The sequence below is a fragment of the Falco punctatus genome, assembly GCF_963210335.1.
Source record: "Falco punctatus genome assembly, chromosome: 1".
Classification (NCBI taxonomy): domain Eukaryota; kingdom Metazoa; phylum Chordata; class Aves; order Falconiformes; family Falconidae; genus Falco; species Falco punctatus.
In genome coordinates, this window is record NC_137580.1 from 55,099,794 (window position 1) to 55,116,815 (window position 17,022).

Genomic DNA, 17,022 nt, shown 5'->3' on the forward strand with positions numbered 1-17,022 from the left:
CTGCGCTCAGCTCCGCGCCGCCGCCCCCCGCCGCCGGCGGGCAGGGGCCGTAGCGGCCCGAGGAGCTCGGGGCCGGCGGCGGCGGCGGCGGGCGGGGGTGGCCCTGGGCAGCGCCGGGGGCGGCGGCGGGGCGGGCGGGCCCGTTGGGGAAGGGGCCGTGCGGCGCGTAGGGCAGCGGCTCGGCGGCGTGCGGGAAGGGCTGCCCCGCTCCGCGCCCGCGGGGCACCTCCACCATGGTGGGTCTCTCGTAGCGCTTGGCCAGCGCCGCCCGCTTCCCGGGGAAGGTCTTCAGGACGCTGTAGGGGCCCCGCTGCTTGTAGATTTTGGGGGTGCTGGGCCCCTCCTCCGCCGGCTGCATCTCCTCCTCCATCCTCCGCCGCCTCCCCCGGCCCGCCGCGGCCCCGCTCCGGGGCTGTGTCTGCCGCCGCCGCGGCTCGTCTCTGTGGCACGGCGGAGCCACGGCGCGGCAGGGCGCCGGCCTGATTGACAGGCGGCCGCGCCAATGCCTGGAGGGAGACGGGCGGCGACCGGCAAGTGTTTAGGGTAATCTCTGCTAATGGCAGCGGGGCGGGGAGGCGGGCTCTGGCGGAGCCGCCGCCGCCCCCGGCACCCCGCCGCGGGGGCAGGTGAGCCGCTGGGCGCCGCCGCGGGGGGCGAGCGGCCGCGGAGCCCCCGTCACCCCCCGCCCCCCGCCCGGGCCGGCACGGCCCTCCGGGGCGGCGGGGCACGGCCCGGGCCGCGCTGCGCCGAGCCGCCGCGAAAACTTTGTGGCCCCTGTGCCGGGCGCGGAGCGCGGCCGCCGCCGCCCCCGCCGCCCTGCCCGGCCCGGCCCGGCCCGGCCCTGCTCCCCCTGCAGCGAGCAAGCCGCCGGCCCGCCTCCCCGCTTACCAGGGGTGCAATAAATAATGCCGTAAATAAAAGTATTTGGGAGTCCAGGACCTGTCAGAGTTGATTAGGGCACAGAGGACATTTTCTTTCTCATTATGCAAAAGCATTTCATGGCGAAATAAAAGAGGTTTCGCTGTAACTCATGCATGTCATATTTCCAGGAATCCGGGAGATTAATCACATTTAACATTATTTGTAACGCCCCCCACCCCCCCCGCTCCCCGCTTTTTGCAAAGTGCTGGAATGAGGCGGACGCCGGGGCAAAGGCTGGCCCCGCTGCACCCCCCCGCCGCTCCCCCGCCTCCTGCCCAGACCCTTTCAGGGACAGTTAAGAAATAATGAAGCACTGGTGAAAGACAGGAGGAGAATGAGATGCCATCGAGAGACGTTTCTGAGAAATGGTGGAGATCTGGGTGAGATGGGAGACAGCTGAAACTGAATGATATGTTGAAGAAAAATAAATGATAACAAACCGCTCGCTCGCTCTCCCCATTCTTTTTCTGCGAGGCAATTTTATATTTTGCATTAACATTTCCCTTCTTCTGTCCCACTTCTCTCCTGCTTCTGCTGCTATAATTTATCAGGATTACAATAAGCCCTCTGGCTTGTGGAAGTAAAATTACAGAACACCTTAGTTATATTTAAGCGGTGGTGGTGGGAAATCATTCCTCTGTCATCACGTGGAGTTTCGGCCACATATTGTGGTCATCACTCTCCCATTTCAGCTTTATTTATTTAGTCGGAGTTGGGCTCGCTGGAAATGAGAAGCGACCCTTCTCTACTGATGTAATTAACTCCCGCGGTCTTCGGCCCCTCTCCTGCAGAAAAGTCGAGCTAACTTCTACAAGCCAGGCATTTCTTTCAGGCAGGGCGTACAAGGAGCTGGGCTGTTGCTGGTTTTGATTTTTTTGACAAGTAGAATAAATCAATTCCTTGTAGCAGCCAAAAGCCTCTAAGTAAAGGCTAGTGTAATAGAAATCACTACTTTACTTAAGCAAAATCTATCATAAGCCTTTTTGTTTTCTGACTGACTCTTTGATCGCCTGTGCCTTAAAAAAAAAAAAAAAAAGTACTGTAATGCAAAAGAGAGACTGGAAATAAGTGTAGAGAGAAACTCTGCTTCCACTCAGAAATGAAATGCGTCCTCCACCTTGTCTCATCTGACCGGCCTCTACCGCAGCTGCGACCAGCAGCTATCGCAGGTCAGTACATTAATAAAATTGTATAAAGTTAATATTAAGCTGTTAATAGTTAGTTTCAAAGAAACAGCCCAAAATGACCTGCTGAAGTGTCAACTACATCCCTAGGCACTCGCTACTGTTTGGTGTTGACGCCTACCCCTCTGCTCCTGCTGGAGGAAACAACCCTTGCCCTACCACGAGCCTCGCACAGAAAACTGGGGTTGGCAGGTGACGTCCTCCAAGCTGCCTCCTTTATCCGGGGTCCCTGCAGCTCATCAGGCAGATGCTGGATCTCTATGGACATGAAGAGAGAAGCCAGTTTGGGGTTAAAGGAGTCCAAAGCCACTGAAATAAGGTGGGGACCTCAGCCAAGAGGAAAACAAAATAGATACTTTATGCACTGAATTTCCTTCTGCTGAGGTTTGACAGTGCCCACCACCAAATGCCCCTTTGGTTGTTTTTAGGAAGGCTTGGCTTTTCATCTGTTCTGCTCTCTTTTTAGGTCTACATACCCAGTGATTCTTCTGGGTATGTAGACCTAAAAAATGTATTGGGGTCACCTGTCTCCTCTTTCCTTCTACCACTCTTCCCCTGAGTTTCAGAGGAGGGACTCTGGTGCTGGCCCAAAGGCTGTGTGTTGTGCCTCAGATGAGGGGCTCCTGCAGCTCAGCCCTGTGGAGCAGAAGCATTTAACCCTGGCAGCCCCACCTTTGGCTTTGTGGGATGCCCCTTCTTAAGGGAACACTATTTTACTTAAAATTCTGTATAAGTACGCAGTCCTCTTGCAGAAGGACTGACATGGCTTTGCAGGTGAGGAGTGTGGCCCTAGACTGGCAAAAAGGCAGTCTGGGTGAAGGGATGGTCTTGAAGTATGGGCAGATGCAGCTGTACCTGCTGCAAGCAGTTGTGGGCTGCCCCCTGCCACAGCCGCTCCCCGCACAGCACATTCACAGCACCCAAGTGGTCTCGTGAGTAGCATGTAGTCATGAAATTACTATTAACGCAACATTTATCTCTGAATTATGGTCCCATTTTGATTGCACACTGGATTAAAACAGTTAAGACACAGCCCTTACCTTGATCAATTTAAAAAAAAAAAAAAAAGGCAGAAAAAGAGAAGCCTTAGCTGATACCAGCAGCTCATTTCAAGAAAGGCAAACACCTTCATTTCCCTTAGACTGTGTTACCACTTGGGATTTGACCCTGAAGCGGAGGTTATGTCTTTCCCCACCTGTTTACTGATGCGAGTTTCCACTGTTTTACTGACGCTAAGGGCTGGAGATCTGTAACAGGATTATTTCAGAGATCTCTGAGCGGAAAAAGGATGGGAAGTAACTGACCATCAGAAAAAAAACCTAATCAAAACAAAGATAAAGAGCACAATGAAAAACAAGAAACCCAACATTGCTGCAGTGTATACTCCTCTGCCCCTAGAAATCACCGCAAACAGAATATTTGTCAGTATATAGAAAAATGCCCAATCTAGACACAGGCTATCAATCACTGAACATGCCTGTGCTGAAGGTACCATGAGGTACTCAAAGAATAAAAGTGTGATTCATCTCTATCTTCTGAGCAGGGGCTAAATCTCGCTCCGCTTATTCATGGGAGCAGTGCTCCTGCGATAACTAAAGCATGCAGGATTTGGCCATGAACTGCTCTGCGCATTTGGAGTGCATGATGAGAGCTAAGATTGGCAACTCTCCTCTGTAATCTAAACCACTCTGCAAGCAGGCTAGCCATAATTTGATGCCCTAAACATTTAACCCCAGCTAGTTAATTTAAGCTTAGCTCAGTTGCTCATGTTTATGGATAAAGAAACAAAAGGGAAAGCATCAAAAGGAAAAGATGACTGTGGAATTCAATATTTCAGCAGCTGTTGATAGGTAAATGTTATTGAAGTGTGGCATTCAAAACCAAAGGCCTGCGTTTATGATAATGAGCCTAACAAGGAAATGAGATTGACACAGCAATTCTCTGTTTTTGTTGTCCCCTGAGGTTAGAGATTATGCAGTGCATGGTGCTGTTTTTAGCCTCTTTGGTGATTCCAACTGTGAGAGACAACGCTGTGCATATTTGTCAAGGTTGCACTTTAATCAGGTGACTCAGGAGCTTTTTGAGGGAGAACATGAGCTGCTGGTCTCACTTAAACCTTCATCCACATCCTATGTCAGAGATCCATCAGGCAAGTGACCCAGCTTTTAGCCCCTGCTTTTCCCTTACGCTTACTCAGTGTTCTGTGAAAATGCTTGGAAATAATTGAAATGTATCTATCACTGATACGTTGTATTTTGAGAATTACTGGAATGTTTCTCAGTGACATTAATTGGTTTTAAAATATTTTTGTCTTTCTAATTAGCGCAAGATTGATGAGCAGTGGAAAGGGCATTTATACACAGGCAGACACATTTCCGTGCTACAATTGTGTCTTAATAAAATGGTAGCTAGCTGGATTCTTGTGCTGAGTAAACACTGGTGAGAAAGAAAACATCCTATAACTTTAGGAGGAGGAAATATCCTGTGTTTTAAATGGGATCACATTGTGTAAAAAAAAAAAAAAAAAAAAGAAAAAGAAAAAAAAAAAGAACCAGTCTCCCTGAGGGCTGGAAAATGGATAAATGAATTATTTAAATATAGTTAAAGGACACACAGGAAAAAGTAATGGCTTTGATACTCGATGTAGGGAAAATTATTAATATTTTAAGGAATCAATTGTGGACACATGGAAAAGCTCATTTTAATTAAAGATAGCTTACATAAAGCAGTTTGAAGAAAGGAGAAATAGTATATGGTACTTGTTGCTGAGAATATTTTAGAAATACATCATGGGTGAAACAGATGACATAACAGAGTCCAAACTTTTGTCTGCCCTAAAAAAGCTTCACTATGTCGGAGCAGTTTGGAATAGCTTCACCTTCCTGGAGCATTAGCTCTTGCCTTTGCCCAGGCTTGGTGCTCTTGTCTCGGCCAGCACCACGTAACGTAGAGCTGCTTTGCCAAAGTGATGTGACCCTCGCTGGTGCTGCTAGATCCTGCCCTTCATCTGCTTTCCAGCCCCTGTTACCCAGGCCTGCAAAAGGGTGGTCCTTGCAGGACAGAAGTCACACCGAGCTAGAACTCAATTAGAGTGGGAAAACCTGGTTTCCCCAGGTAGAGATGTTACTGATATTTCACATCAAAGTGTTAATGTTCGGGCCCGGCACCTACGCAGCTCGGCGGCTGTTCAGAAATACTGTCAAGTATTTTGTCAGGCAAGCTGTGCGCATCAGCTGCAGTTAAAACACAGATGGGACGGACAGGGGAAAACAGCTGGAAGCAGAATCTTCCTCAAGCTCATCTAGATGGGGAACCTGGCTGCAGTTCCACGTAACAGGATATACATGATCAGCCATGCGGCATCTACCAAGCAGAGTCACCTGGGCTTAATTTGATGGAAAACACAGGCCTGACAGATGCCTGGAGATACCACCCGTGCTGGAAGCATGGGGATGACACAGGATTCTTTGCTGAATATAGGCTTCACCCCAGGTTAGATGCCTTTCCCAGCTTTAAAGAGGGCCTGTTAGGAACTGGAGGGTGTAAAATCCTCCCTGCGTTTGCCTCCATCACTATTCCATTATCAGGCAGCCCCTAAACCTTGCATGAAATCATGACAATTTAACAGCTCATTCTTAAATGCAGAGTTCAATCACTTCATGGAAATTAAATGAAGGACTTCCTCTACATTAATAATCATGTAGAAGTAACACTAGTAATCCTGTGGGAAACCCCAAAAAGCTGTCCTTGGAGGCAAAAATCATTACTTACAGTCCAGAAAAAAGGAAATCAATAGGCAAAACCCTGAGTCTCCTGAGACCTTGACTGCACACTGGCTGGTGCAACACAAAATGTCTCTGTTGGGAGAGGTGCTAAAACCTTTGAAACACAAACTTAACTGAGTGCCACATTAAAAGAAATGGGGCGGGGGGGCGGGGGGGGGGGCCGGGAAGACAGCAGTACATAAAGGCAAAATTGTGTGGGAGCAGGGCCAGGAGACTGCTGTGGTTCTGTGGTTTCAAGTGAGAACAAATTCCATCACTCCGCAAGTCTTCATGCATGGTGACATGTCCATCACAAGCTGCATCTGCTTAGAAAAAAAAGTAAATAGGTAAACCTGTGTTTGCTCAATGGCAAATGTACAGATGTTGTATTTTCAAAGGCTGAAATTCACCTGATGCACCACCCACCTCTGGCTCTCTGCACACAGATGAGTTGTACCCAAAAGACATCCAGAGGTGATCTCAGAACAGCTCTTCAAATAAGTGACATTCTATAAAAATGTACGCTTTTACTTGTTTAAATGCAAAGGATCTGAAAAAAAATAAATGTGTGTGGTTGTCTTAGACAATAATATGATAATACCCCAAGCATCTATCAGATTTACTTTTTTGATTACTCTATCACGAGAATCTCTTTATATCCTGGCCATTATTCAGCATCCTTGTTATCACAGTCTTGTTTCCTTGCTATGTGACAATGGGTTTACATTTTAAAACAGGAGAGAGAAACTTGCCTGTGACTATTAACAGAGAGGGGAGAGTTAACTTTAACTAATGCTCTGTCCCTGAATGTCTTTATAATTGAGGAAATCTTCTATCATCTACCATCCTTAGAAATATCTAGTGGTTTTGGTGCTGATTCTGCCACCCTTAGTTAGAGTAAAGGAGATCAGAATTTAGGTCATTTACATTATTTTAATCTGGACTAACATTTAAAAATTTATGAAAATCTTCCTCTCAGCTGGTAGGAAAGTGGCTTTTCAAGGAAGACAGTATTTCTTGCTCTCCCTCCACAAACATCTATTTCACTTATGTAGGATTTAGCTTGTTAAGAAAAAAAGGGTTGTGGTGTTTTGGTTTGGTTTATTTTTTAACTTTTTTTTTTTCTTTTTGTCTCTGTAATTCTCCAACCCCTTTTGTTTTATTTTTTAATGGTTATTGTAATTTTCTTTTGCCGAGATAAAAATCCTTTCTGATCAGCTCTATTAATGATGAAGTAAACCATGCTTTCCAAGGAAAGGGCATTAGCTTCCCTAATTGTTTTCAGAACATATGTATGTTTGAAACCAAGAGGCTCTGGCTCCTGGAAAACCCAAGTACCAAGAGAGACAGGTGTCTGGGCTTGAAGGAAGGTACGGTGCTCAAATACATCCAGCCAAAGCATGAGCACAGACACAGCCTTTCTTTCTTCACACTGTCATGCAGATACACACGCATCCAGAAAAATGGAAAACTAAATATTAAAATCTGACACTTGCACAGTTAAGATTTTACATGTTCACTTACATAGGCATCTGATTAAAAATGCAAATGAAGCTGGCTTCGCTGAGATGCTGACCTGAGATCAAGCTTTCTGAAGACAGGCTATTTCCACTTTCCTCAGAAGAAAGAAAAAAAGTCGGGAGTTTTTATTCACCTGGATGAAACAATATAAATATGTATGGCTAAATATTTAATTATATATATGCTGAATGGTTTAGCTGTTGTTCAGCAAATACATAATTTGTTAATTTTTCCTGCTTCCACTGAATAATTTATTCATCAGATCAGCTTTTTTAATATTCACTAGATGATCGGCTGATCAAATCCTGTTAGCTGAATACGTTATTTGATTTTTTTTGCCCTTTTCAAAAATCACTTAGTCTATTGGAAGAACATTGCTGTGATTTATTAGTGGTATATTCCATCCAGTCCATGGTGACATTCTTCAAGAGTAACCTCTGAAGGCAGCAGATTTCTTGCTCCTGTCATATGATATTAACCTTTTGTAAACCTGACACAGACTAGATGTCTTTGACCAGGGAAATGACACCCCATGTCCGACAGCACCCTTTTGTGTCACACATTCATGACGACACATGTATGATGTGTTTTATTTTTCATTTGATGACAGAGTATTGAATTATTTAGATTAGCCACTTCAATCAATCCCATACTCTGGCTCATCCAAGTGTCTTCCCTGCAGTTTCCTCAGTAATATGTCTCTGCAAAGGATTTCTTCTAACCTCTAAAACTGCCATGTAGCTTCAGAGATACCCTGACATTACAGTGGGGAACAAGATGGAGAAAGGACAGTGTCTAATCCTTTACAAGTCAGCCTTGAAGTCAATCATCTTATAGCCCTTTGTAGCTAGAAAAGGACTTCTTACACTTATCACTTGAAAAGGGAAATTCTTAGCTTTCTATTGTACTGTCTTCATACCCAAGGAGGTCTGCAGAGATCAGGAAGTAAAGCCATGGTATTATTATGTTTGGAAATTACTTATGTTTTTATAGTATTCTTTCACATTTTCATAATTTTTAAAGTTTCTGAGGACATACTTTTCCTTTTAAGTTACTGAAGCCTCAATATTTGAATAAGGCTAGGTTTGTAAGGAGTTTGTAAAAAGCAGCATCAATTAAATTAAAAAAAAATGTTCTCAAACAAAGTCTCTGTTACACTGCTTTGTAAGACTTACAGTGTATATAGAAAATAAACAACAGGGCAGTGTCATCCAAAGCATTAAGAGCACTACTGTGAAATGACCTGTGTAACTTTGTGCCACTGCCAGTCAAGACTAGTGCCAACACCTAGTACTCAGATGTGTGTGCCACAATCTGTGTGCTACAGCCTAATGTATTTCATATTTCAATATGCATGCATATGTAATAGGCTATATAATATTCCATACAAAAATTGCATTAAGAAAATGTTAAAGTTGCCTAGTTCGGCATTTAAAAGTCAGGAAATAAAATTAAGGTTGTACATGCAACATTAACTCTGTTCCCTGGTGCATTTGCCTATGATACAGTCTAATTACATGATCAAATATTATTTCTCAGATTATACAGTATAATATCTACATTTTTTTCTTCCTGCAAAGTGTGAGGTGAATTAGGCAGGACCATTTGTACAAACCTCCATATGAAAAGACTCCAAATAAATGTGGACTCGTCAGTTTGGAGAAGGGATAACTGAAAGGGTTTATAACAAGGGGTTATAAAATCATGAGTGGTGTGGGAAAGGTGAATGAAGAATGCTGATTCAGTATTCCTTCCACTGTAAAAGCTGGGGGGGACACATAGACTCAACCAGCAAGTTTAAAACAAGCGTATTCTATATGCCACATGCATGAACTCAACTCACCACCGTAGACTGCTGAGGAGGTCTGAAGTGTAACGTATCCAAAAGATATCAGAGAAATGTGTAGAGCATAGAGCCATTGCTGACTCTTAAATGTGAGTTATGGGTACAATGCCCATGCCAAGAAGTCACTAAATTGTTGGTGGCTAGGAGTTGGGAGGATATGTCTGAGAAGAGCTCATTTCTTTTTTCTTCTATTTTTCTTCTATTCTTTTTCCAAACAACCACTGCTAACCATGGTTTCAAAAGAGTAGCAGTTACCAGTGTTTCCATACAAAGTAATGATGATGATGATGATGATGACGATGACGACAATGATGACAATGACAGTAATACCTCGTATTTGGGATCCTTGCCACAAGGAAAGGAGAGATAAGTATGACCCCTTGGTCTTGGGAAGATGTAGCTCCTGTTTACCAGCTGAGAACCCCATCCTCTGAATCACTCCTTAACAGAGACATTTCTGTGCACATTAATAACCCAGTGATACAACCTAAAAGCTTTGCGGGACTGTCCCTGTAAGTCTCCATTCCTGCTCACTGCTCCACATTCAGACAGGATTTTACCTGAGATCTGTATACCTGTGTGTTTTAAGCACTGCATGGAGGACAACTGGATCCTTCTTCATATGTCCCTGCAGTTTGAGACACGTGTACCTGTGCTTCAATTCTGACTCAGTTGCCAGAGGTGTCGGTTATGAGATTGTTGCAATCCACCGCTGGCTGGCATGGGGTGGCCTTGGTGGGCCAGCCAGTTATGGTGAGCATCCCTGGGAGCTCTGGACCAAAGATGCCCAAAGGGCCATAGAAGTTGATACACTCTCCAGGTACAGGCTCTGTTCCCACATGGAGTGGGACACTTCAGTGAGGCTGTTTTTCTATGACATGGGAGTGTATATCAGAAAAAGAGCAGGCTGAGATGACAGCCATGTGTTAGACCATATTCACAATAATTTCCATTACCTTGCATATATTATCTGTCTGCTTCACCTGCACTGTGACTGCTAATTCATTTCTACCAAGAGTCTTTTTCTTATGCTAATGAGGTTCTTTAAACAATTGTGGCTTAACAACTCACTGAGTTGCTAGAGGAATGGTCCTTTCTTTTCCCAACATGTAGAACAGTCCTTCCTTCACTCCCTGACAGGCCTGAAATGACAGTGTTGTTCCATTGGCGGTTTTAAGGTCTGTTATTTCACTCTTCACTGGATTTAAAGTCACTGTTTTACATAGTTAAAGATCAAAAAATACTAGTTTGTGCAATTGGATGTTGAGGGAGTCTTGACAGATAGTAAATTATTTTATATAATTAACACAAAATAATCTACAATTAGAAGATTATGCATATACAAAGGTTATTTTGGGGAAATATATTTTAGAAAATATATGTGATGATTTTTGCTCCCTCTGAAGTCTGCGGTTCTTCATGCCATTACAGAGAGAGCAATATAAAACCAGAGTAAATTTTCATTTTAAAAGACCTGAATTCTTATTTTTGTGTCTTGTAAAATGTCTGTAACTATCTGTAATGCTGATCTGTCTGTAACATCTCAAGATTATATTTGGGTGAGGTATCAAAAAAAAAAGCTGGTCTGTCTTTATTGAGGGAGGAGTTAATTTTCTCTATGTGGGGAAAACTAAGCTTGATGCTTACATCTGCCATGCTATAGTGGCTCATATAATAAGATTTTTAAGCAGGGAGGGGAAAAGTAAATGTGAGAGGAATTACAATTTTGTGGTAAGGACACAAACTTAAAAGTGCTGACTGTATGCAGCTATCCCATTACTCACCTGCATGGTAAAAAAGAGGTTGTTAGCAATGTGAGGGGTTTCATTCCCTATTGTTCTGCCATTTAGGTGGGGTATAAAATACAAGTGTTGTAGCAACACTGCACTGGAGGAAATCACTGCACACCACTTCCAGCACTAGGGAATGTAACTCTGTATTCCATTGCACAACTTTAATGTGGAGATTACAAACAACCCTTTTGTCTCTGTTTTAATTTTCAACAATATTTGTTTTCTTTCCCAAATTGGAGACTAACCATTCCAGTAATGGGTAGACAAAAGGCTGCCAGTCTTTTTATCTGTGCAAGAGACCCAGCTACCAGCAGCTACTGTCCCTGGAGATCTCAGCAGCCTTGGGTTTTGAACCTTCTTATTGAACTTGCAGCTTTTTGGGATGGTAAGTCCACTTTTAGGTCACCTAGACCTAAGAAAATAAAAAATCTCATATCCAGCATGGACAGGTTTCACAGGCAGCTGGCTGCGTTCAAGGCAGCTGGTGTCCTTTGCAGGTGGAATTGTGCTTTGCATTGGCCATGTATGAGCATCATTTCTACAGTTTATGTGTAGTTAGTTTCTGGGATATAAATTCGCCCTAACTTGGTACTGGTTAAATTCCCTATTTAGACCAAACCAATGCTCACTCCAGAGTGTAAAGCAACAATTTGAACCTATGCATATTCACATTCCTCTTCTTCCATCTCTTCCATTTCTTCTTACATTTGCTCTTCTATTTTTTTTTTCTTTTGTTTTGTGATACTTCATTTAATGGTTTTCCTCTCCAAGCAAACAGCCTAGTGTAGCAAAGTCTGTGGGGGAAGGCAGCATCAAAGATTTTGGACTCTGACTGCAGTCCTTTAACAAACCACACTGGCCATTTTAAGACTGACCCCAGCTCTCTGTCTGGTCCCACCACCAGAGTTTTTTGTGCTCATAGCCTATTACAGGCAGCATAAGGAAAGAACATAGTCCTATGGTGTAGCGGTGCAGCTCACACTCTGAGCCTGCAGGCCGGTCAGTCCACAAAACCCCAGAAAAAGAAGCAATGTTCAAATGCCTGGGACCTCACAGTCTCGCACCTGCAGGAAAAAACAACCAGAGACTGCTTCTTTTGAATATCGGGGGCGGGGGGGTGGGTGGGGAGGGAAGATATTTAGAGGCAAGAACTTATGGATTCATTTGTTCAGACAGATAGAAGCTATTAAATGTTTGCAAAGCAGTTCTTTTCTTTAACATTACACTTAATGGAAAAAGGAGCTGAAAGATATGATTGCAAAAATCCTAACAGCAGGATTCTGTATGAGCTTTGAGTTTACAGAGCATTTTTTCTGCTCCTCTATAAAGGGAGGAGCGCTTAATGTATAACTTCTGTGGCATTGTAAACAAATAAAAAATGACATAATTCTTTGCGCTTAAAATTGACTTTAAGTTAGATGATGCACGGACACAGATGAGATGTAACTCTGAACTACTGCATTCTTCAGGGCTGGCACAGGTGTTGTAGACTAGGACTTTTTTGATCAACAGGATGAACCTGGTCATAATAAATTAGCAGCAGTTACGTGGCCCAAATTCTGTGTTAAATGGGTCAAATCTTATTACCGGCTGTGAGAAAATGACAAGAAGCTATGGAGAGAGCCTTAATAAGACAGTCACAGAAAGAACCAGATGAAACTGTACCTAGACTTTGATGGCAACAGTACAGTTGCGGGTCAGTTGTCAAAATCGATATTCAGTAAAGCATTAAAACTTCATGTGAGAAGGCAAACATCTCAGACCCTAAGTGTTAAAGCTATCCCCATCAGAACATACACTGACATCCAGCCACACGCTGTAATGTAAATGACTCTGATGTTTAATCCTGCGATGTTGCTTTTCTAAATTTGCTGCATTAAATAGATTCCTGCTATTCCTAGCATCAGACCTCAACCCTATTACAGCAAAAAAAATGCAGAGGACATATAATTTCAAAACTACTATGTGATCTTGTGTAGTCAGTATATGTTGTGGGTTTATATAGTGCTCAGCTCTTCCAAAAAGTAAGGTTTAGAGGTTTGCCCAAGACCACGTAACAAAGCTGGCAGAGCAGGATATGATTTAGGATCAACCGCCTACCATATGGCACTTACTTCTCCATCCTATGCTGCTTCTTGATCATGCTAAGTTAGTCACAGCTCTAGCAACAGAAATAGGAGGAGTTGTTTATTATCCTCAGTGTAGTAATGATACCTCAGGCCACAGTGACAAGTAATTGAAACAACAGGGGTCTTAGAGATACTTAAAAGCAGAGATCTTAAAATATACAGAAACCGGTGTAGACAAACGGAATGTGTAACTAATAAATTACCAGCTATCTGCAGTATAATATTACAGCCCAAATTCAGTCATTCCAGAGACTTCCACAGTGCCACTTACCACTCTTCAGAGTGTAAATCTCCATCAAGATGAGGCTAAAATAACAACAATAATGATAATAATTAGTTATTCACACATACATTTGCCTAAAGGGATTTCCACTTGCAAATGCCAGGCAGGTGAAGAGCAAATTTAACACCAAGGTGTGACAACAATCACATCCAATTAAGGACCTAGTGCTATGCAGTACTGAATGTCTATGGCCTAAAGCTGATGAGGAGTTAATCAAGTAAATAGCGATCATCATAAATATTGTTGACTTACTGTATCGTGTTGTGCTGGCCCGAAAGTACGTTATGTCATACTGATTACAGATTTAGAGATTAAAACCAAAACAAAATGTTTTCTCCATAGTTGTATTTGCCCTAAACAGACATCATGGAGCCCTTTATAATAAGCTCTGAGGAAGGACGGGCACAATCTTCAAAGTAAGTCTTACGGCATCAAATCCACTGATGTGTATTTTTCTGTGTTCTTTATTAAATGAGATTGCATTTGATATTTTTCATTTGCCTTTATGATCTATTAATAACACTTTACCTACCCATCACTGTATTTTCTGCTTCATTTTATCCAGTGCTTTTGCTTTTAAGATGGTCCTAGAATTTATAGTACTATTCCATGTACTGTATGCATTTTGGGCATGTATTTTATGCAGCTGAGATATATCATACTTAACAGAAAGTTTTGCAAAAACAGAGTCTCACATTGTAATGAGATACAGAGAGATTAAGGCTATTTTAGTACTTTGGCTACTGGATGGCAGATGAAGGGCAATATGATTAAATGCAAGATAAAACTGTGAGCTGAGTGATAAAACCAGGCAAGTACATGAAGGATTCTTCTGTCAGAGGTTTTTCTTATTTGTCATGTAAATATTGCCTGAATGCACTATTACTGAATCTGAAGTTTGTAATTTTGCGGCTAGTAATTCTCCATTAGAAATACTGTTTCATTTATCACTATGGGATTGTCTTTGGAAGACTAGGAAATGAGACAAAGTCATATAACGGTAATCTCCCTTAACCTGTGCTAACCTGGCTGTACTGTTCATTTCTAGAGTAGCATGCACCATTTACCAGGGGTAAGATCTAGCAAGGTACCACATGTACTGCCAGTGTGGCTCTGCAATGTATGAAATCAGTAGCTGGTTCCAACAAAATGCTCAATTAAGACAGACAGAGAGAGAGAAATCAGACTGCCAAGCTCTCTAAATATTCAGTGGGGAGAGACATATGCATCTGGTGGGTGGTTAATATGTGGAGCAGGGAAGCACCAAGAGTTAGCCAGTAGGGTACGTGGAGGAGCAGGATCCACTCAAACATCACTGTGGATTGTTTCTGCCATGAAAGCGGGGAAGAGTGGAAAAGAAATGGCTGTGACACTCCAGCAACCTCAGCTGACCTCTTTTGGGACCCAAGGTGATATCTGCTTTGCAAAGGTCCCAGCTCACTCGGCCCTGGATTAGGGATCCTGGTGCTGTGCTGGGGAGTGTCGTGGGCTTCAATTCCCCCAGCTTCAGCCCACTGCCCTCGAGTTGCTGGGGAAATCACCCTGATTTTAAGGGTATCAGTATGTAAAGAATGGGGATGTTAACAGTTGCAGTTATCTTTTTGGTAGCACTATTTGTGCCAGGAAAAATAGGAGACCCCTTGCCAGCAATATTGCAGCTCCCTTTATGTATCATGCCATAGAAACCCTGTCTGATCTGGGGTTTTGTGATGTGGCTGGAGCACCTGAGCTTCACACTAGCAGTGCACTAGTTCTGGCAAGGGACAAGGTTTGTAGAGGTTTGCAGGGGTTGCTGGTGCCTTTTGCTGAAAGGCTGTTAAAGCTGCTTGCCTGCTGACGCAGCTTCGGAGGACGACTGTGCTCACCATAAGCTATTACTTGAGCAAATTGTAGGCTCTGTTAAGTTGCAAAAATTACTGGCCAAAGATTTTGAACAATGAATACATTTGTTCTGAAGCTATTTATGAACAGGAATAAAACAAAGCTCACAAAAAACAGTGATGGCTTGAATACACTTTTTTTGCCTGTCATTAATGGATATCTGAAGGAGCTGGGTTGCATGACTCATTCAATCAAGCTGTAAAGATAATCAAAGGGGGTGAGAAATGCTCCCAAAGGGTCCCATTCTGCATTCTTCAAACATCCCAAACTCCCAGTGCATTTGGTACAGAAGAATTGAGACAAGGTTTCCATCCTTGCAGGTCTCCTGTCTCTGTGGTACATTCTGTACAGCAGAACTGAGACTAAACCATCTCCCAGAGCTCATATGGCAGCTGCACAATTGCCCCTTTCTGTATGACATTTGCTACATACATTCCTAGTCCCTAGGCTGGATCTAAGCAGTCTGCATGTGACCTGCTGCCTGTCCCTTGCCACACTCTTTCCACAAAGCCCTCACTGTCACCTGGGGATGGAGATCTGCTGTGCAGCCCCTGGGTGCCTTGGTAACGAGCTATCTGGCTGCTCTTGCTGAAGTTCTTGGGTCCCTCATGGGTATGTGACACCCAGGAGTAAAATGGAATTATCACTATAAAAAAATCTGATCTTTTCATGTCTATAATTCGTTCCTGTGTGTTTGTGTGTTATTGCATTGCATTAAGCTCCCTCTAAAAATAAAAAGCTACAATTCATAATCAGAGAGAGAGAGAATAATGCTGGGAATCCCAGATTACTGAAAAGAGAGGAAAAAAACAACACAAAATTGCTGCCTGAGATGATTAAAGACACTTCAAAATTTTATAGGGAACAGCCTGCAAAATTGCTACAGAAAATGGTGGGAGATAAGGCAGAAAAGGAGTTGGTTATCAGAGGAAGAAGTTGGGGATAATTTTTGAAAAAAAGTTGCCATTTGAAAATATCCTTTCTGGTCTCCACAAAAAAAAAAAAAAAAAGGTGCCAAGAGCAGATACAACCAAGGAACATATAGATATGATCACTGTCCCATGCTTCATTCAATGAGGCAATCAAGATAATTAGAAAGTGTGGGAAAGATTGATTAATGGCCAAGGCAGACATTGAGTTGACCTTTTCTTTATTACTACAGCAGTACATTTAAATAGTCTCCACTTAGTAGGGTTTAAAATAGAAAAGTGAGCTGTTATAGATATAGTAAATGTGTAACTAAGACTGCATGATCTAACACCCCCATTCTGTAGCTTGCTTCCCACCTTTCGTCTCTACAACACCATCTCATCTGAATATGAATTAATTTCTTGAATCCCTGCTCCAGCAGCAGTACTAGTTACTATCGTAGAGGCACAAATTTATTTAATGGTAGTAAAATATAGTTTTAAATGTTTTAAAATTGAAAATATGAAGATGTAGGGCTCAGTGTTAGTGAATTAGCATCAGTTTTGTTATACAGGGGAGTAGGACCAGGGGCGCTGGAACAGACTCCCCATGCCCCAGGTTCAGTGATAAATGAGGGAACCTGTCCAGAGCTTTCCTGGTGGTACCTGCTACTTGGAGAGGCTGGTGTGTCCACAGCTGAGTAACCTGGGCTGTTCCTTTTTCATGTCAGAGATTTTGGCTCAGTGAGCTACAGCTGGGGCCAATGGAGCTGCCACAGCACCAGTGCCAGC

The 17,022-nt window shown here is 43.2% G+C and overlaps 1 protein-coding gene across 2 annotated transcripts in view; it reads right to left on the reverse strand.

Moving 5' to 3' along the window:
• Positions 1–17,022, reverse strand: part of BEND4 (BEN domain containing 4) — a 72,644-nt gene that overhangs the window by 37,841 nt on the left and 17,781 nt on the right. For both annotated transcript variants that reach the window (XM_080398787.1, XM_080398786.1), the window contains exon 1: positions 1–17,022. This exon is cut by the window's right edge and continues 17,781 nt beyond it. In XM_080398787.1, the coding sequence (XP_080254913.1) occupies positions 1–370 (370 nt within the window). In that variant the 5' untranslated portion in view covers positions 371–17,022.